Here is a 21,826-nt window from a genome sequence, read left to right as displayed (position 1 = left end):
AGTATTATTTAATCTCAAGAACTTGAATGTGTCTGTGTAATCAAAGTGTGCAAACTCTTCTCTCACAGCAGGTGAGGGCAGAATGGTAGCTTTCACAATACAACAGTGTTCTTACCATAATAAAAAGGTACTTTAATTTTCTTTAATTAATATTTCTGTCACAGAAATCTACTGTTAGCAAAAAATAGAAATAGCTGATACATATAGGATGTTTGCATTTTGGTATGTGGACTTTATAGAGTATGAAGCATCTTGTATCATATTGAATACTGTGGAAATACTGGTCTTTATTGAGAAAATCATCTTTTGAATTCCAGGAAATGACCTTGTAAAAATGGAAGTAAGAAAAGGAAATTAGCTTATGTTAGAAACTCTCCAGGAGGGGAAAATGAAGAAAAGAAAGTCAGTGCAAACAAAGTGGACTGGCAGAGGCTGAATCAGAGAAAGGTGGGAATTTTCACAGAGAATGAGGAATGTATGGAGTTTGGGTGAAAGGTGCCTGACAGTTTTTTCAGGTCTAGAAATGCCCACTTAATCTTTCTAGGAGTTTAATAGTCTCTTCCAATTGTACCAGTTCAGTAAAAATCTCATGCAGACCCAAACCCCTTATTTGCACTAACTTTGTCTTGCTACTGTGGTAACCTACTGTGGAGAAATCCAGCGTACTCTAAGACAGACCATGTTTCAAGTGTGACTAGACATGAATGTTACAGAATTCTGCAGCCAGCTGCTCAAAAGCCCCCAGCTTTGTGTCTGTCTCTCTTTTAACCCCATTCCCATGGGTTCCTCTGACTCGTCCTCTGAAACGACATTAAACTGTATTTCCAAAGGGGCTGCTAGCATTTATGGATTCTCTGTTTTAGCAGGAAATGGTGGTGCTCACCAACAAAAGCAATGATCCAGAAAGAAAATGGAACTCCCCATGAGTATGGATGCTTTCAGGCTAATGGGATCAGTGTTGGAGAAGGATCTGTTTTGGAGTATCTGGAGTGCCCCGTAGTACATCAATCCAGATGGCTCCCAGCAAGATTATCCTTCCCATGCACCAAATAATTCCTGGCCACCGGGTATACTTTTACTTTGGGAACTCTCTGATCTTCCTCCTTGTGCTCAAACCCAGCACCTCCTGCAAACAGTGCTGACACGGTGACACCACCTCAGGGTCCTGAGTACCTGGGGCAGGCTGACTGACCTCCTGTTGGTGAGCAAATACTTGTGTGCGTGTGCACCATCTGGCGACTCGGGCTGGAAACACGGGAGGGGACCCCGCAGACCTGAAGCGCGCAGCAGCCGCGCCTTCAGCTCCCCTAGGCCGAAACCGAACGCAGCGCTGACATCACCCGGCCCTGCGCCTGTCCCCTCCCCGCCCGAGTGCGCGGGCCCGGACACCCGCCGGCAGCGGGGAGCCCGCCCCGCGTAAGGCCGCGGGGCTTTCCTCTCTCTCCCTCGGTGAGATCTCCGCGGCAGCGGGTAGGGCCCGACTGCGCCGCGCCGCTCCGTTCCGTTCCCGTGCGGCCGTGAGCCCCCGCCCCGTCGCCGCCGCGCCCTCCCAGCTGCTCTGCCAGCGCGCCTGCGTGAGGCCGCCGCCATTTTGTGAGGAGAAGCGGCGGGGCCTGCGGCCGGTGGGTAGCCGTACGTGAGGCGACGTCCCTCCGTCGGCAGCGAGGAGGAGGTGGGGACCGGGCTCCGCCTCGCAGCAGCGGGGCTGGGGTGCGGGCGGGTAGAAAGGGCTCCGCGCCGTCTTGGCCTCCCGCGGGCGGGGTCGCTTCCCAGCGGGGCGTCCGCTGGCAGCGGGACGGGACCGCCCCGAGGAGCCCGTTGGGGAGGGATCGTCTTTTTAGCCAGCCTGGCACGCTTCGTGAGCGCAGTTTGCCCCCCTCACCTGAAAGGCGACCGAGTTTGTGAAGAGGTTTGTTGTGGGAAGGCCTCATTAGGTGCGAAAAATGAAGTGTTGGGATCTGGCGCCTCATCCAAGAGCGAGGGGAGCAGCCGCCACCCAGGCACGGCGGGTCTCCGCAGCAGAGCTCTCCTCACCTCACCTCACCTCACCTCACCTCGCCGGGGACACTCCTGCCGGTGCTGCAGAACCGCTCCGAATTGCTTTGAGTTACGCAGAAAAATAATCAATCAAACAAAAGTTGTCTGTGAAAGCAGAGGTAGCGTGGTGTATTTTTAGAAAGCTGATGCAAAAAGAAGTTGACAGAGACTGGTATGCGCAGTCCGACTAATTCGGAATAAAATTACGGTATTCTGTGCGCTTTGTTTACCGATTGTACCATAGCAAACGATTGGTGAGAACATCTGATGCTTTCAGAGTCAACTGAAAATTTCAGATTATAGAAGTTACAGTTACTTATGGACACTTAATTCGGCGTCCTTGTATTACAGCAGAGACTTGGAAAATTGATCGCGTAAGTCTTTGCTCTTCCTCTGACACCCTGAACAAACAGAGATGGACTCTTAAACAGATCTACAAAGCTTACAGCCTTCTTATATTTGAGTGGACTTAGAAAAGGACAGCAAAAGTAACGGTCTTGGGTGGGTCCTGTACGAAATTTCACATCCTTTACAAAATTGATGATTTTGTTTGGTTGGGGTTTTTTTTTAGTTCAGAAGAATGCATATTTTGTTTCTATATCACCGACTCTCAAAATGGATAGATTTCCCAACAGATAGTGAAAATCAAAGTTTTTGTGCAACTGCAAATGTCTAATATTGAAAACTAACTGTAGGTGATTCTCTCTATTGTTCAAGTATTGCTTTACATTGCATCAACATGAAGACCAAGATCACTTTTAAACAAGGCAGTTTCTAGATCTTTTCAGGGATTGAAAGTTGGTTTCTAGGTTCGCAAATATATTTCCTAGATTTTTTGGGTTTTTGTGGCAAATAGTAAAGTGTACTTTTCTCAACAGTAGTAGTTTCTAACAACTGTAATAATTTTTTTTCTAGTGTACTGAAGCATGTTTTTACCAAGATCTGTTAAAGTCAAGAGGACTGCTGATGACGACAAAAGTTGTACAGCTAAGAAAAATAAATTATCTTCTGGAGGATCTTTGCTAGAGGAGACCACCAAGTTCCAAGACTGTAAGTCGGTTAGAACAGAAACCTCTGCTTCAGGATGCAATTTGAATGAAGTTCAACAAGAACACACAGAACCTGTAGCTGGAGAGCTTGGTGTTGCTAATACAACTTTGGGAAAGGACAACAAAAATACTGATGAGGATAGCTCTTCGGAAGAACCCATAAAATCCTTCAGCAAATTGCAGCGTTGGCCAGAACCTGGAGAACCTGTATGTGTTGTGTGTGGTCGCTACGGAGAGTATATCTGCGATAAAACAGATGAAGATGTTTGTAGCTTGGAATGTAAAGCCAAACACCTTCTACAATCTCAAGAAAAGGAAATAAAGCTAAAATCTGATCAACTTACAAAAGCAGAATCTCAAGCAGAAACTCACCTGCTTAATACACCTTATTTCTACCAAGATCATTCCTTTATTTTAGGTTTGCAAGATGAGCAGGTTGAGAACCTTAAACTGCAGCTAGGTATTGCTGTCCAGGGCCAGCAAGTTCCAAGACCTATTGTAGAGTTTGAACACTGTGGTTTTCCTGAAACTTTAAACCATAATTTAAAGAATTCTGGCTATGAAGTCCCAACTCCCATCCAAATGCAAATGATCCCTGTTGGACTATTAGGGAGGGATATTTTGGCTAGCGCAGACACAGGCTCTGGAAAAACAGCAGCCTTCCTACTGCCTGTTATTATGAAGGTTTTGAAAGAGGTAATGAAACTTTGTGTGTTTTGAGAAATGTGGTTTGCAACTTTGTCTCTTGGATTTTCAATGTAACTGAGAATGTAATTGCAGTGTTTTTTTTACTGACATTCAGTGATTTATTTTACTTTTGATTGATGGAGCGTTGGTTCTTGGAGGAGGGAGGGTGTTGATTGTTTTTGATGACTGAATGTTTTTTCACTTTTGGTCAGGTGATAAAGCAACTCTGTAAATATTACCTAGTATACAGTTTCTCCTTGTTAAGAAAGGTAGCTAAATTCTGTGGTAAACTTTCTAAACGACTTAAAATAGAAAGTGAAAATAATTCCAGGCACTTTGCAAGTAGTTGTTCCTATATCTTGATATATGAGATGGCTGAAAGAGATTTTTTGTCATTTACACAATTTCACAGCATAATTTCTGTTGGAATATGTTCAGCTGACCATCAAGTAACTACAGGAATTTGGGGTTATATAATTTCTGAAATCCTGTAGTTGTACTGTCTCCCCTTTGATACTTTGGGAAAAAGCAATTAATAAAACTTTTGTTTTGTGAAGGACATGAATGTATGATGAGAAGTACATGAGAACCTTGTGTGTGGTTCAGTATTGCTTTTTTGCTTTAGTGGCTTTATTCAAACAGAGATGTATAAGAATATATGTCAAAATTCTGGACCTGACTCTAGTTGACATTTTGGACTGTTTAGATGCCTTTATATGTATATCCACACACGTATAAAATTTTTTAAAAATTAATAATTTAAAGATTATTTAAGTAACTCTTTTAATCTCTGAAGTACTGTAGCATTAGTTTTAAGAATGGAAGCATTATATTGGAGCATTTAAGAACAGGAGTGTTACACTCCAGTATCTTCTCTCTCTGATTATCGTTAAAGTCTGCAAGACAATTATATGCTTATAATAACATGCACATAATTGGAACCTCAATGAATAATACATAATTTCGCTACATGATCTTTCTAATTCTTCATCTTCAGGGTACTTTACAAGTTAATGTATTATGTCAAGAAAGAATTTTATTTTGTTATTTAAAATAACTTTAATTTTTAATGTAAAAGAGAGATGAGGTGTTAAGAGCATAAGGGTAATCTGTGTGTGAGATATTTGACAGTTCCTGGCTTCTCCACATCTACATAGATAACTTTTTTTGTGGTGATTAAGTTGTTCGGTTAAACACTCTTGCCCAGTTGAAAACAACTCAAAAAGCTCTTCTTGGCACAAGTATTTAATGATGTAGTTCCTTTGATGATGTAGTGGGAAAGGAACAACCTTCTGCTGTTGGTCACTTGTAAATATTCCAGTGAAGACCAGAAATAAACAAATACCATCCAGAAAACTGTTAAGTGAATTCATGATTGTAGTATCAGCATATGAGAAGGCTTTGTTTATTTGCTGAAGAGGTGATCAGTATTAATAATTAATAATGCATCTTGGAGCTAGACCATTATTCTGCCTTCCCCGCCCCCCCTTCTCCCTGTTTTACTTTATGTTCTTTTTACTTTGTTAGTAAGTGTTAACTGGAATTAGGAATCTATGTTAATCTGAGAGGAATTACTACTTGTAATTTTATGTTTTCTGGGTTTCAGAAGTATCAGTGGGGTGACTTGGTTGAAGATCCTTACATAAAAGGAACAGGAAAAAAAATTTAAGACTGTACCACTTTAATGATTCGTCTCTACCTGGCTGACTAATAGTGGGTCAGAGGGGTTATTGATTTTGTTTTTAAATTTCAGAGACATATGTTTTTGCTGTGTAAAATTCCTATCACTGCTTATCTTCTTTGGCTAATACTTAATGTTTTTACTTAGTGGTGTGCCAAGACTTTATTTGAAAATACTCTGTTCCTGTAATATCAAGACTTCAAAAAAATTTTTGTATGATCTCTAGATTCAACTAGCATCCTGTGTTTTGAGTTGATGTGGAATTTATTCTGAATTTATGTTACCGATGCAGTGCAATAACTAAAATAGAAAAAAACCCAATCTTTACAAATGACTACTAGCTTTCTGGGCCTTTTTTTGTAGTCACGAGGCTATTCTAACTTTGCACTTACACATGCATTAATTTTTTTGTTTTCAAAAGTTGAGTAATTGAGGCATAGACTTCTTTGGCTTGCATTGTTAAAGGTATAATCCCTTTCTGTCTTCAGATAGAAAGGATATTAGCAGTCTAATTGTATCCACAGTAGCTGCACTATGTACTTTATAGTTTAGTATTGGGAGATTGAGTCTCCCAAAAAGCTTTCTCTCTTAGATAGAAAGCTTTTAATCTAAATATTAAAGCAATTCCATGTTCAACAGATTTCTTCCCCTCTTTCTAGACAGAAACTCCATCTGCCCTTATTTTGGCACCAACAAGGGAGTTGGCAATTCAGATAGAGAGACAAGCTAAGGAACTGATGGCTGGTTTACCAAACATGAGAACAGTTCTCCTGGTAGGAGGTTTACCACTGCCACCACAGCTTCACCGTCTCAAGCAAAGTGTTAAGGTAAGGACTATACCGTGGAAAGATCCTGTGGAGAGCTATGTTCTCATGACATTCACAGAAAAGAAAAATGCAACTGTCGACATGCATAGACACACAAAGATTTGTTTTTCCTAAGTCTGAACTAGTAAAATGTTAGCTCTTGAAAATGTTACAGTAGTACTTTTTTTTTTTTTACATTTTGATGTCTGATTAAGCATATAATAGCTTGTTTTGGTTTATAAAAAGTTTCGTGCATGATATTGCTGGTTTCAAAGACTGAAATATGCCATGTTATTAGACAAGGAGTTGTAATTTACATCAAAATTTGTTTTTAATGCAGATTACATTGCTTGTATTTAGACACTTCCATTAGAGTTCTAAAAGGTACATTTCCTTTTGAAGCTTCATAATTTATTAAGTTACCTGTTCAAGTTTTAAGCCTTATTTGAACGTAAGTAATTTCACTAATTAGTGCCTTTCTCACCCATGTGCTGTAACTTTACGGTTTTTCTAGGACAGTCATCTGTCCTTTCATGGAATTTCTAACTCCTGGGGTTTTTTTATTTATTTGTTTGTTTGTTTGTTTGTTTTTCTTTTGTTAGGTTATAATAGCAACACCTGGAAGACTACTTGAGATTTTAAAGCAAAGTTCTGTTCAACTGTGTGGCATAAAAATTGTAGTGGTGGATGAAGTAAGTTTTTAGTTATTAGGGCTGTATTGTGGGTGCCTAGTCAAACTGATTAAACATACAGAGTGTTCATTATAAAGATGAAATGTATTTCTTAAGAGAAAAATTCAGTTTTTAACACAATCTGAAATGTGTTTGAACAATGCATGTTCCATTGGCTATGAAAGACTTAGATACCTGACAGGGTAATACTTATAGACCAGTGTGAACCATTTGTTTTTAATTTTCTGACTTAGCTTTTACTGTGACTGAAAATACTCCTGCATTTGGATTACTTGCCAATCATACACATTATGGTGGTTCTGTCAATTCAAATTCAGGAGTCTGCTGTTTATGGAAAAATCTGGTACAAATCCAATATTTTTCACTTAGGTGGATACCATGTTAAAAATGGGTTTCCAGCAGCAAGTATTGGATATTTTGGAAGACATCTCTCACGATCATCAAACCATACTGGTGTCAGCCACGATTCCAGTGGGCATTGAACACTTAGCAAATCAGCTTCTGCACAATTTTGTAAGAATAACAATTGGAGAAAAGAACCTGCCATGTTCCAATGTTCGCCAAATTATCTTGTGGGTAGAAGAGCCATCTAAAAAGAAAAAGCTCTTTGAAATACTAAATGTAAGTGTACTATTTTTCTCATAAGAACAATTTATAAAATTATTCATGTCTCACATCTCTGTCAGGTTGTCATCTTTAATTCTAATCTGCATGTAGTGAAGAGGTGGAGTGAGGTTAAGCATATAACTGCACTAACTCGTTCAGTAGTTCGGCCATGTAGGAGCTTTAATGGCAATTTCTGGGATTACTCCATCCCCATCGCTCACACCTCCTTCTGTGCAGCAGCAAACTATATTCCTGTGCTGGGATCCAAGTTAAAAATAACAGTTTTGATATTTTTTTTGTGATTCGCAATATGGCATGCCAAAGATTTGTACTGGTTATCTATGAGTGGTAAAGGAGCAGGTCTGTGATCTTAAACTTTCTTTGCTGCTTTATGGCCTGGGAGTGGTTTGTCATTTTAAACGTCATTAAAGCAACCAGTGAGAAAGCTAATTTAATTCTTCAATTTTTTTTAATACGAATAATAACATATATCTTTATGAGTATTTTGCAGGGGAATTTTGGAGTGTTGGCTGAGGTTATCCAAGAAGTAAATAAGAATCTTTAACTGAACCTCAGAACCTAAAGAAATGCAGAATTATTATGTAATATTTAAAGAAACATAAAAGAAAGCTTCTGACTTCTAAAAAATGCATGTATTGATATAAACTTGGGTTCTGAGTCTACAAATCGTTACATGTTTATGATGTACAGATTCGTATAGTTTCATGGCTGGTATCTTGTTCATTCTTATCTCGAGCCTAAGAACATTTATACATCTAAAAGCGGTTAATTTTAAGAGATAATAAGCAGAATAAATTGAATCAGAGTTGGTGATTATGAGCAGCAAACTGTTGTAATACCTTCTCACATAAACTCTTTAATTTTACAGGATAAGAAACTCTTCAAGCCTCCAGTGTTGGTATTTGTGGACTGTAAGCTGGGAGCAGATCTGTTGAGTGATGCTGTTCATAAAATTACAGGATTGCAATGTACAGCTATGCATTCTGAAAAGTCTCAGGTGGAAAGAACAGACATATTACAGGTTTGTGCCACCTAAAGTTATGGGGGTTTTGATAGATTTAAAATGGCCAGGTTTTTTAAAGGTGACTTAATTTGAGTGAGTTAAGTCATAATTTACTGCTTCTCTGCAGTAAAACCTGAAGTATTGCTGGGGAAGAGGAGAGACAGGTGGGACCAAGGAAAACTGTAGATAATAATGCCATTTTAAATGCAGATAAATACTGGTGACTATTTCCTAGATTATTTGCTTTGAAATGGGAATTTAAATATGTGTTTAACTTTAATTGATGATTTTTTTTTAATTAAAGTTGTGGTTTTCAGCTCTCTCTAATTACCTCTGTGAATTGTATTCCTATTTAAATCAAGAATACAAGGGGACCATTCTTTCTTCTGCAATCCCACTGGGTGTGTTCTTATACTGCATAACTAACCCTAGCCTATGTTTGGAGAGGTTCAAAATATAAATAAGGAAAAAAGAATTAATTTTTGTTTATTCCTCCCTTGCCAGGGATTACTTAAAGAGAAGTATGAAGTTATAGTAAGTACTGGAGTCCTTGGACGAGGGCTTGACCTTGTCAATGTCAAACTGGTAGTAAATTTTGATATGCCTTCAAGTATGGATGAATATGTACATCAGGTAAAGAAATAAATTGCTAAAGCATTATTTGAAAAGTATACTGAAATGTAACATCCACCTATGGAAATTTAAATTTAGATGTAAATAGAAAGATTATTTTCCTTTTCAGAATATTGTTTTCATAGGAAAGAAAGGTGCTGAATTTCTCTTCCATAAGCCTCTTACGTGAATTACTAAAAATCTAGAACACTGTTCTTGTATCATTGTAGAACAGCGTTCTTATATCAATTATGTTTGCAGTATTATTCTTCCTGTTTTGTACTGTCTTGTGTCATATTGTATCTATAGAAAGCAGTTTACCATGTTTTTACTACCTGTGTGAAGAAGGGCCAAATACCCCTCTTTCAGCTGCAGCTCATCTGCAGTGTGGGATACGCGTGTCATACAATCGGGAAACCAATCATGAACTTTCTTTTCATTCCTCTTCCTACTCCAGTATCCTCTCTGATTATTTTTTTTTTTCCTGAGGATTTCTTGCTTTAAAAAAAGATGGGGTGTAGGTTGCACATATGTGTGTATTTATGTATATGTACACATCCTCCAACCCTAGTTTGCCTAGCAGATCAAGAGAACTCTACTGCTGCGTCCAGTTTTGAGATCATCATTGCAAGAAAAGCCAACAAACTGGAGAGAATCCAGCCAAAGTCAGGGGGCTGGTGCACGTGACAAGTGAAGAGAGGCAGAGGGAACTGGGCTTGTTTGGTCCGGAGTAGAGATTTAATTGCTGTTTTCTATTTGGTAATGGGAGGTTACAGAGGAGGTAGAGCCAGACTCTTCTGGGAGATGCACAACGAAAGGACGAGAGCCAATGGTCACAACTTGCTGCAGCGTGAATTCTGGCCTGATAACAGGCCCAAATTTTAAAAGTGAGAGTAGCCAGGCAGTGGAACAGGCTGCCCAGAGAAGTGGTGAGGCCTTTGCACTTGGAGGCACTCAAAACTCCATAGGACAAGGCCCTGAGTGAAGTGATATAACTTTGAAGTTAGCCCTGCTCTGAATCAATGGGAAGGACCTCTGGAAGCCGTCCATTCTCATGAACTCCTGAAGCGTTCTGTGTTACTAACTGCAGTACACCTCTGTAGTTTTAGTTATCTTTCTGCTAAAGTTTCAGGCAAGTAGTAAATAAATAAAAATGGTCTTTCCTCGCATCAAAACTATATCACTATTAACATACTATCTCTTCCTAAATAGAGGGTCTTTGTAGATTCTTTTCTGATTTGTTCAAGCACTTTGGATAATACTGAGAAATAATTTGTTACTTGCAAGTAAAAGGCTTTTTTTATAGTCATGCTTGTACATGTTGTGCTTGATACAAGATACATGTATGTGGCATTGCTATAGCAAACATTTTTTGAAACATTTTGTTTGGACCAGATTTACTATAAGCCTTTCCCCACAGATTGTATCCTGTATCTGCGTATCAATACCGGACTTCTGGTATGTCCCATAAGCCAGTTGTAATTTTAGATGCATTTAAACTAAAGCTGCATATCTGCATATCCTGAATTCAGGAAGTTATTAGAACTTTGTGCTTAGAGGATGAAATAAAGAGGTTTGCTCTTGTTACTTAGATTAGTTGCTGTTTTATAACAGAAAATAAACTTCAAGGATATTTGAAGGATTTCCATTTCATATTAATAACTTAAAATGAGTTTTTGCTTTTTCAGGTTGGAAGAGCGGGGAGGTTGGGTCACAGTGGAACTGCAATTACTTTTATCAATAACAACAGCAAGAAGCTCTTCTGGGATGTTGTGAAGAGAGTAAAACCAACGGGCACCATTCTTCCCCCACAGCTGCTTAACTCCCCATATCTTCATGACCAAAAGAGAAGGGAACAACAGAGACTTAAACAATTACAGAATAGCCTTGTAACAGGAGATAATATTATGGACATTATTAGAAAACATGACAAAAATAATTCTCAGAGGTAATAAAGATATATTTATAGTTATCTTATGTAATTACAATGAAAGTGTGATTAAAAGTAAACAGAATTATGATGCCTTGTATATTGCCTTTTTAAAAGAAGTTTATTTATATACTCAGTTTTTTAAGGAGTCTCATTTTTGTCTCCTCTTTATTTTGAAACAGCCTGTTTTGTGTTTGAATTACAGTAGTCCCTAGTAAAAATACTCTATGTAACCCTTTTTCAAAACCAGTAGTCTTTGGCCTTGCTTGCAACATAAACGGAGAAGATACTTTTTATTTTGTTGTAATATTTCTGAATAATCATTTCAGACTTCTTGTGAAACACACTCTTCCAGTAATTTTTATGTCACTATATTAAGGCAAAGGACACCCCCCTACTGCCCCCCCCCCCCCCCCCAAATAAAAATTAGTGACAGATTAGTCTCTGAAAACAAGCCTCAAGCTCTTCCTGTTAGTTTATGTAAATGTTTCCAGGAATCCTCATTATGTTCTCTGGGGGTTTCTTGTGAACACGTACCAAGTTTTGTTTGTAAACAGTACTGAAAGTTTAGTTTCTCCTTTATTGCCGGTGAACCAGTTAAAAATCCTGCTCAAGCATTTTGCAGTAGCGGAAATACTAGTATTAGTATAACTTCATTATGGATAAACAGAATAAACCACATAAATAAGAAATTTGTGTTCTTATTTAATGAAACATTATAGTTAATGTATAACTGATCATATGTACTTACTTACTACTGATTTAAGCATAATTTGCCACGCTCTGACACCAGATGCTCTTTCATTTTTTTCCAGAAATGAGACCAAAACCATATTAGGGTAGCGTTGTACAATTTACCATCCAAAGTCTGAGACAGGTCATAATCAAAACTTCACCCCTTTTTTTTTTCCCTAGTCTGAGGCTTGAGAAATCAGTTTCATCAGACCTTTCACGCTGCTGCGATGCGTGATCCCTTTTTGGCAGATGGAGATGTCCCAGGTCATGTCACATGTCCCCTGTGCACCCTATGTTTACTCTTTGGCCAAAGGATAGCAATATGATAGACGTTGTTTGGTAGCAAACTAATTTTTAAAAGCTTTCCCCAACTAGAACCAAGAAGAGTAGGTCTTACCTGCTGCAAGACGGATGACATAAGTGTGGCACTGGTGCCAGGTGTTCTTTAACAGATTTATATAGTTATTGATGACAAACTCCTGCTATGAATTCTGATAACCCGAAATACGATATTTATTATGATTTCTACTATTTTACATGCACTGTTGCTACTGCTTTAACATAATCTCACATGGGGAAAACCTCAAGTTTTTAACTCCCCTTCCCCCGTGCTTTGTCTTTTGTCTCCCTCTGCTGGATTTTCTTTTTAAGCTTTTTCCCATTAACTCAGTTGTACAGTATTTATAAATGCCAGATCTTTTATAAGACGCCTATATCCTATATCCTGCCACCTGTCATTTCTAGCGGAGGTGTCACAAAGCGGTCGTCGTTCGTCTCCCTCATCCCGTAATCCCCACGCTTCCCGACGATCTCGCTGTTTCTGACGGGCGAGCCGGCGAGCCCCGCGTTCTCCGTTAACGGCTCCCCGGCGGCTCCGTTAACGGACCGGCGGCCGAGCGGGGCTGTGGCGGACATTTGAGGTGTCCCCGGCGGCCACGGGCTCCCCGCCCTGCCTTGCCCAGCCCGGGCGGCGGCGGCGGCGGCGCTGGGGCCCGCCCCCCTCTGACGCAGTGCTGGCGGGAGCCAATCCCCGCGGGCCCGGCGCATTCAAACAGGGCAGGGAGAGGGCGCGAGCCGTGTCCTGAGCGGCGTGTGAGGAGGGGCTGCCCTGAGGTGAGGTGAGGGACGGGGCTCCCTCCCCGGCCCGCGGTGGGTGTCTCTGGAGCACCCCGCGCGATGGCGGGCCGTTGTTTCGGGAGCCGCGGAGCTGGGTGGGCCAGCGCTGGGTGGCGGGACGACGAGGCGCTGCTCCGCGGAGTCCTCTTAGGCCTGCTCAGCCGCCACTGCCGCCTCGCCGCCTCAGCGGGGCTGAGGGGCGCCTTCGCGGGGCGGTGGTACGACAGGTCCGTGGCTGTGGCGAGGGTCTTATGAGGGCTTGCCTGAAGAGGGTGGGTTTGCTGAAGCATACTAAAGATACCCATTTCTCTTATGCTTTCACCTGGCTTTGAACACTTGCGTTTTGTCTCTCATTAGTACTTGTAGTCAATTAATAATTATGAACAAGTGTACTTTTAACAAATCTTGAACCCTATTTTGGAATGAAGGGGCTTTCAGCGGGGAGATTAATTTTTTTCTACAGAAAAGCTTTATGAATATTTGCAAGGCACAGCTATAGCACCAGGAGGGGAGAATTTCCCTTTTTGTGCTAGTTATTTTAAAGCTGAACAGAAAAGATGGAGTTTTCTGAAAATGCTGAAGCATTTCACAGCTTACAACCATGTTTATTTACTGACTGTTAGATGGAATCACAAAATGTGTATTTTACAACTCATGTAACATAAGTAGCTTCCTGTGTCAAACTGGATTGAGTAATGAATATACTGTGGTTTGAAATTCTTGAAACTTGCCTTGCAGCTCTTGAGAGATGAAAACTTTGTGTAGTCACGACATGTGTAGAAGTGGATGACATAAATTCTGAGAGTATTTCAAGAGCTATAACTTAAAAGTGTAGCATTAAAAGAAACTTCTATTGGAGCAATGGTTGAATGGTTGTTTCTATTGTTTCTACATCACTTGCTCTCGTCTTGGTTTCCTTTTTTTCCCCTGACCATCTGCTTCTTTTGTTAATGATATATGCAATTTTTGAAGGATCTAAGCCAGGTGGTTTCCTGTTGACTTATAATAACAAATAAATTGCAGCTGTTGTATAGTGGATAGTGATGTTGAACCTGTAACAACAACAATGTACAACAACCTGTACAACTATGATGCATATACAACAGTGAAAGCATTCTTTTCTATACAGATTGGATTTATATAGCTTTCTAAATATTTACATGTAAAAAGGATGTGGAATGCATTTTTACAGATCTTCTTCTGCCCCCTACGCTAGGTATCTTTTTGTTTTGCTATGCATGTAGGCACTATAGTGAAATAAAATAATGTCCAAATGTATTGTACTAGTCATCTCTATTAACTATCCTATTCTGATACTGGGGTTTATATATCAAAATCCTGAAAAAAACCCCATCTGCTTTCTGTGTTCACAGATTTCCTATTCAGCGTTAATAATTTTGTTGTTCTATTGGAATCTGTTAGTCGTGAAACACTACGAGCATAAATAGTTGTCAGTGAATGGAGGCACAATCTTGGATTTCCTTTCCTTTGGGATCATGGTAGATCATTTGGAAGAAATGTCCATGGTGAACTTTGTTGCTAAATAGTTAGATCATTCTTTCTGCCAACTGGTGTTTCTTTGTGACGTTTGATTTACTTTCTGAAAAAAAATAGAACTCAATAAATGGAATCAAATAGGCTACTATTGTCAGAAGCAGTTGTTCACATACAGAAGAATGACTTTTTTTTTTTTTTTTAAGTGCTGGAGATGAAGGGGATACTAATTGTTACTAATATTTTGGGAAGTATATGCAAAGAGCTCCCCATGCACCAAAACATAACTCCCACTGGACACAAGCATCATAAAAAATTTTTGCTTTTTCTCCCCAGATTCCATAAGAAGAAGCAACTGGAAATAATCTTTTAGTAAAGGTGTTGTACTTATTAAAACCCTAATGTTAGCTTACTGGAAGACAAAATGCCTATTTACGCACTTCCTGCAAGAAGTCCCTCTGAGGCACAATGTACTACCACTTTGCAGAAGACTTCTTCACAGAATACCTTTACCAGGAGCAAAGCATCTGGGCAGCAACTGAAATCACAGATGTCAGGAGAAAAAAAGGATAGTCTACTTTCGTGTTCTCAAAATAAGACCGAGGAACTAAATAGGACCTACGTGATTTCAGCCTGTAAAAAATTGACTGACACATCAACTGTATTTAAACCTGAAGGCAGATTAACACTCCAGAGGAGAACTGGAGCAAGCAAAAAATCAGTGTCTACTAGCGAACAATTGCATACAGACAAAACACAGGGCATCGAAAATACACAATCAGAGAAAAAACTTACTCTGCAGAGGTGTGTGAGGACTGGCTCTGGAGAGAAGAGTAAAATTAATGAGAATACTATGCCTGGAATAAATAATGACATTGCTGCACAAAGAAATTACAAGATTGCACTTCCACCAAATATTAATAATAGTGATACTCATGATGTTAAACAAAACTTAAAGTTAGCTGAGGGTCAGTCAAGTACGAAGTTGCAGCATAACCTGAACAGCAAGGATTCCTTTGGGTTTGTTGATGGTCTGTCTGAAAGTGATACCTGCACGCATTTAAAATACAGGACAAGCACTGCTGACACAAAGTTTCAAAATGAGGTTCCTAAATCAGAACAATTAGTTACCTCAAAATATATTAATAGGATATCAGGAAAACAATTGAATGAGAAAGGTGATATAAATAAACAAGCTGGAAAGCAAAGGTTGCAACGCTTGATTATAAACCATAATAGTTTGGAAAGACCAAGGACACCAATGAGAAGTTCAACAGAAGGGTTTAAGCTTACACCAAAGAACCGCACTTCTCAGGATCAACTGTCCCTGTTTGCTTCAAATAAACAAACACCTCGTCTTCAAATTCTAGCCCAAAAGAAAACTAGCGTCTCCAGCTCTCCTTCTGTAAGTAGAAGTTCAAAACCAAAAGAGACCACAGAAACTCTAGCTGAGAGCAATAGCACTGACAAAGATGTTTTCAAAGTGGAAAACAGCAAAGTGATTGTAGCTGTGCGTGTACGGCCTTTCAGTAACAGGTTTGTATCCTGGACTTATTTCTGATGTTAATAGTAGCTTTTATAGTGTATGTTGATTCCTGCTTTGTAATTTTCAAATTGCTTAATCGTTGACCCAATAGGGATATAATACCTACTTTGAAATTAGCCAATATTTCATGCAACATCAAGATAAAGATTTTATTAAGAGATTGAATTCACTTTATAGGCATTTGGGGCTATTGCTTTACATATTCAGTAGCTGAAGTATTTTGAGCTTGACTACTTTGTATGTTCATTGGACTTTTTTTTTTTTTTAAGAATGATTGATGAACTTTTTATTTTTCCTAAGGCTGTTGATTGAAATGACTAACTTAAAGCATGTAGCTTATGTTTTTTAAATTTTTTTATTTTCCCCCCCCTTCCATTCAGAGAGAAAAATGAAAACTCACTCCCTGTAATCTCCATGAGTGGTTCAGAGGCAGCTGTACGAAAACCAGCCACAAACCAAGTTTACAGTTTCAGTTATGACTTCGCTTTTTGGTCTTTTGACAAGTGTCATCCTAATTTTGCAAGCCAAGCAATGATTTATAAGACTTTGGCAGTGCCGCTCCTAGAAAGAGCTTTTGAGGGATATAACACTTGTCTTTTTGCTTATGGACAGACTGGTTCTGGAAAATCATACACGTAAGTTCCTAATAATTGTTAAAATTCTGTAGGAGCTGATTTTTATGCAATGTAGTGTTGAAAAATAGATTATATGGAAAAGATTTTGTAGCTATTGAATTGCGTTAAAAGGTTTTTGTGTATTTAAAAACAAATTAAACATATAACTAAAGCAATATTTGTAATAATTGAGACACAGTTAGCTGTAGAATATTTTTATGTACTTGACACTGACCTCTTTCTACATCTAGTGAAGAAAATAAAAGCCTTTTCGACAGATTTTAGTGAAGAAAAACATTTATTAATGCGGAGAGCTTCTCAGACTCTTCCAGTGCTGTTGTTCACCGCTGTCTGCTATTTTGTGAGTGAAGTGACACGTTCTAAAGTATATTACGCTTTTTTGGATGAGATCTTTAAGAGACCTTCCTAATTATTGTCCTGACTGTTTCAGAACTTAATAAATAAAAAAAAATCCAGATGTTTGGGCACTGCATATTGGAAATCTAATCTTTACCCAAAATAATCCCAGACGAATAATGTTTTGAGGGTTTATAGCCAATTTTATGTACCTTGTGTATATTTTTCAATAGAATGCCTAGTGAACTGTTTTGTTTCTAACCATGCATCTATTAAAATCAGTTCTATAAGCTTTATAATTCTCACGAAGTACTACAGACTTTTAAGTAAGTAGCTGAGAATCAGAAATGTTTCTATTCACTTTATTGTAGATATAGAACTTATACAGAGGTAGGATTTTCTTTTTAAGTGGGAACTCTATTTTTACTTGTAACATGTATTTACCTTGGCCTAAAAGAAAGGTATGCTCAATATTGCAATTGTTATCCTATTTGTAGTATTTTTTTCTTTTCCTCCACCTTCAGGTAAATAATTACTTGCCTTCACCCCTTTGTATTTTCAGCAAGGCTGAAATTCGTATCAGCGATAACTGTCTTGTCAGGTCTACAAAACAAACTTCTGCTGACAACTATGTTGTGCAGCTGTGTGTGTCTCTAGACTGTAGCTGAATTAGTCCAGTACGCTGGTGTTCTGCAGTGGCAGAACTAGACAGGAAAAAAACATGCCAAAGTTGGAGAAGGGCTTAGGTTACTGCGCTGGCAGGGTGCAGAGAATATAAAATGCATGCAGGTTAGGGTATCAAATGTCTATATATTTGCTGCTTATAGTACAAGTTACTCTTCAGTTGCTGTAGGGTTTTGACTTAGGTTTTCAACCCACTTCTCAATGGATGAATTAAACATCTGGACATCACCTTGTCCAACTCCCTGCTCAAACAAGAAACAGCTTGGATCAGGTTTATTTCTGCTGCTTATTACATCTGTAATTTGGAAACAAATGGCATTTCAACTTTAGAGATATACAATTAATATTAAAACTAGCCATAGAGGGTTACAAAACTGAACTAGCAGGTTTTTGTAACTACAGGATGATGGGATTTGATGAAGACCGAGGAATAATTCCAAGACTTTGTGAAGATCTTTTCACTCGAATAGCACAAATGGACAAGCACCAGGTAGTATGCTTATGCTGTTGACCTTACGTTGAATTATGAGGAATCTGATGCGTTCCATTATTTTGATACCTGTTTCATTCTTTCATTTCATACCTTAGTGCTGATCCATTTATCAATGTCTGTATTCTTTTGCTAATTCAAATCTTATTTTTCATAGTAGCTCTGATTAACAGGGTTCCCTAAATAGTCAAAAATCAATGTTGTTTGGCTTCTGTAATGATGATAATGTAAAAAAGAAATATGAGCATGATATTCTTGATGTGTCACTAGACTAGGATTCTTTCCTCAATACAGCATGTCTTACAAAGATAAGATTTATGTAAGGAAAGCTAAAAAGAATTCCTAGTGGGTTCCATGCTTTCAGTGGAGACATAAAATAGAATAAAAAAATATGAATTTATCTTTAAACACTTTCACATACCAAAGTGAAATATTTTAATAGTATTCTAGCTCAGAATTCTTGCTGAAATAAAAAACAAATCAACTACCCCCACCTGGATTTTTTTTAAAGTTTTCTTTGTAAATAATGTTTTGTTTTCTTCTATTTTTTAAGACTAGATTTTTTTTGTACTATATGAAAGAGTGGTCTTCTTAGAGGGGTTGGGAATGCTTCATCTGATCACAATGTTAATTTGATTTTATTTCCTGTCCTACACCTATGGTATATGGGATTTAAAAACAACAAGGTAGTTAATCCTTTCCAGAGTGTTTTAATCATAGAATACCAGGTTGGAAGGGACCTCAAGGATCATCTGGTCCAATCTTTCGCAGCAAAAGCACAGTCTAGACAAGATGGCTCAGCACCTGTCCAGCTGAATCTTAAAAGTGCCCAATACTGGGGAATTCACCACTTCTGTGGGGAGATTATTCCAATGGTTGATTGTTCTCACTGTGAAAAACTTTCCTCTTGTGTCCAATCAGAATCTCCCCCGGATTAACTTGTGCACATTACCCCTTGCCTTTTCCATGTGTGACTACTTGTGAAAAGGGAGTCTCTATCTTCTTTGTAGCCACCCTTTAAATACTGGAACATGGTGATAAGGTCTCCCCTAAGCCTTCTTTTCTCAAGGCTGAACAAACCCAGCCTTTCCTCAAATGGTAGGCTTCCCAGGCCTCTGATCATCTCTGTGACCCTTCTTTGCACCCTCTCCAGCCTGTCCACATCTTTTTTGTATAGCAGGGAGCAAAACTGAACACAGTATTCCAGGTGTGGCCTGACAAGTACTGAGTAGACTGGGATAATGACTGTCTCTGCTGGTGGTGCCCCACTTGTGACAGGTTGCCAGTTTGAAAAGGAGCTATTTACCACCACCCTAATGAAGGGTTACATTCTGTTTCTGCCCCAACTAATTGGTGTAGTAATGGTAAATTTAGAGAATTGTAACTTGAGACACAATTAACTTAAACTCTTAAATTTTTTTTTTTAAACTACTAATTTCATGTCTTAAGAAGAAAAGACCTGAACTGAGAATGCAGGTATGCGGGAGGTGGGTTTGTGGGAATTCTTCATGTATATTTATTTTCCTGTCTGACAGTTGTTAAGGCTTGTCTAAGACTGAATTTCTGGCACAGAATCACTTTTGAGGAACCAGCTTGACTACAGTACAGTGCCTGAGATTTGACTTGTGTACCTAAAGCTTTCTGTAGTACTAACACAAATCATAACTTGTGGTTAGAAACTCTGAATGTCTTTTAAAATTGTGAAAAGGATTAGAAACATATATTTACAGTTTTTCTTGGGTAGGGAGTATCTGATGCAAAATATGCTGGTGACAAAGACTGCTTTTTATATTCTTTTTCTCTGTATGTTTGTCCTCCATGTCTGTAAGGACTGATTTGCAGGTCAGTACACCTTGACTTTCAGTTAAGCTTATGCAGGCGAACTTTTCTAGTTTTAACTGCTCCAAATTTCTTTACTGCTTTATGCTTAGATTCTTGGCTTTGAATCCTAATACCAGTGATCATGTAATATTCTGATCCTGCAGTAGATTTGATAGACACTGAGAGATCTTAGAAGGTGATTTATTACTGAGTTTGGCTAGAGATTATAACTTCTAAAAAATGCAGAGATGATAGATATGTTTGTTATTCCTTTGCTTATTCATTGTGAACAATGATTCTACTGCTGCAAATTGTCTTGAACCTTGTATTTCTTAAATGTTTTAGGGTTTTTGCTGTAATTTTCCTTGTCTTTTAAAGGAAATTCCATTTTATTTAAAAAAAAGGAAAAAAGACCTGGATGCCTTCAGAGGAAGGAGATGTGTTTTCATGAAGGTTGTTGTTCAGTACTTCTTAAAATTGCTGTAGGTAGAATCAAGGTTTACCTTTCTGTTAGGTCATTCCGTTCCATGTCAAGTTGTTGACAACATCAATCCATGCGTTCTCTGTTACGTGTATCATGCTGTAGAAGCTCAGTCCATAAGGGAACGAGACTATTGCAGATGCAAACAAAACTATATTTTCATGTACTAAAAACCCAACACTGAAACTTCTGAGGTGGATGTATATACATTTTTTTTCTTAAGCTTGATAGCTATCATCTGGGAATGGCTGTGGATAGAATTCCAATAAATTGTGTTCTTGGCAATAGCAGATCCCTAGTTTAGAAAATAATTTCTCTTGGAAAGTCCCTTCAGTACAAATGCTTGTAACATTGAATAGCAGGATCTGGTAATCTAGGTTAATTTTTGAAACAAAGAATGATGAAAATGTTTTGTGGACTCTATTAATAACTTTTTCATTGTTAATTTTATCAGATTTTGTATCATCTTGAAATGAGCTTTTTTGAAGTATACAATGAGAAAATTCATGATTTGCTTGTCTTTAAAGCTGAAAGTGGACAGAAGAAACAACCAGTAAGTTGCTCACAGAAACAAGTCTATGCATCATCTCAAAGTAATGGCATTTATTCTGTAAACAAAAATGCAGAAATGACAAGTGATCATTGTTTTGTTACCTAAGTACCTTAGATTGTTGTGAATAATGGGATTCCAGTAAAAAAAGAAATCTCACTGTGTGACTTCAAGCAAATTGGTTAGCACCTCAGAAATGCTAAGCAAAAAAAGAAAAAAATCTTGCTGAAATTGAAACAAAACGATTCAGTAGAATCTCTCAAAATTGTTGTTAACATCTCTCCTTATCTGCAAAATGAAGGTGATCTTATCAGCCTTTATAAAAAGTCTCTTAAAATATTATTTATCTAAATCTCCAGATTATATTAAGACTCTTCTGTGCAATGTAATTTCAGTTATAATCTTGTAATTTAAATGGAATTCTAAAATGGAAGCATGACAAAGTCAGGAGGCTTCCAATCGTGTTTGGTGGGGGTGGGGAGAAGGGGGGGCGGAAAAAAAAGTATTTGCCTAATGGTATTTGATCAATCAGTCTCCTGAATTCTCAGCACTACTGAACCGCCCATTCACTTTCTGAAAATACCTGTGTATTGTTTATCTACTGGCATGCCTGTTTGCCACTGATTCTACGCGTCTAACTGCAGTCCGTAGTCTACTATAGTACATGCTTGTTAATATTTGCAAAGGGAAATTTTTTCCCCACTTTGTTTCCTGTGTGTATTTACATTGCCCAGATACAGAGAACTACTATCATATAAGAGCTTAGCACCAAGATGGAGAGTATCTTTCAGACTGTTTGCCCTGGATAATTTAC

General features: G+C 38.5%; 2 protein-coding genes across 12 annotated transcripts in view; both read left to right on the top strand.

The window, feature by feature from the left end:
* Positions 1 to 11,816, top strand: part of DDX59 (DEAD-box helicase 59) — a 28,983-nt gene extending 17,167 nt beyond the window's left edge. For 2 of the 10 annotated variants that reach the window (XM_054211755.1, XM_054211758.1), the window contains 7 exons: positions 2,953 to 3,782; positions 6,114 to 6,281; positions 6,863 to 6,952; positions 7,322 to 7,573; positions 8,448 to 8,600; positions 9,087 to 9,215; positions 10,883 to 11,816. In XM_054211755.1, coding sequence (XP_054067730.1) covers positions 2,964 to 3,782; positions 6,114 to 6,281; positions 6,863 to 6,952; positions 7,322 to 7,573; positions 8,448 to 8,600; positions 9,087 to 9,215; positions 10,883 to 11,146 — 1,875 coding nt within the window. In that variant the 5' untranslated portion in view covers positions 2,953 to 2,963 and the 3' untranslated portion in view covers positions 11,147 to 11,816. The other 8 variants (XM_054211757.1, XM_054211760.1, XM_054211762.1 and 5 more) reach the window with 8 other exon arrangements.
* A 117-nt stretch (positions 11,817 to 11,933) lies between these two features.
* KIF14 (kinesin family member 14) overlaps positions 11,934 to 21,826 on the top strand; it is a 33,873-nt gene continuing 23,980 nt past the window's right edge. For both annotated transcript variants that reach the window (XM_054211751.1, XM_054211752.1), the window contains exons 1-5: positions 11,934 to 12,972; positions 14,806 to 16,005; positions 16,396 to 16,650; positions 18,073 to 18,160; positions 20,917 to 21,015. In XM_054211751.1, coding sequence (XP_054067726.1) covers positions 14,894 to 16,005; positions 16,396 to 16,650; positions 18,073 to 18,160; positions 20,917 to 21,015 — 1,554 coding nt within the window. In that variant the 5' untranslated portion in view covers positions 11,934 to 12,972; positions 14,806 to 14,893. The remainder of the gene's footprint in view (positions 12,973 to 14,805; positions 16,006 to 16,395; positions 16,651 to 18,072; positions 18,161 to 20,916; positions 21,016 to 21,826) is intronic.

The sequence above is a fragment of the Rissa tridactyla genome, chromosome 8, assembly GCF_028500815.1.
Source record: "Rissa tridactyla isolate bRisTri1 chromosome 8, bRisTri1.patW.cur.20221130, whole genome shotgun sequence".
In the NCBI taxonomy this organism is placed as follows: domain Eukaryota; kingdom Metazoa; phylum Chordata; class Aves; order Charadriiformes; family Laridae; genus Rissa; species Rissa tridactyla.
Note: the sequence above shows the minus strand (reverse complement) of the source record. Positions and strands in the feature narration are given on the sequence as shown.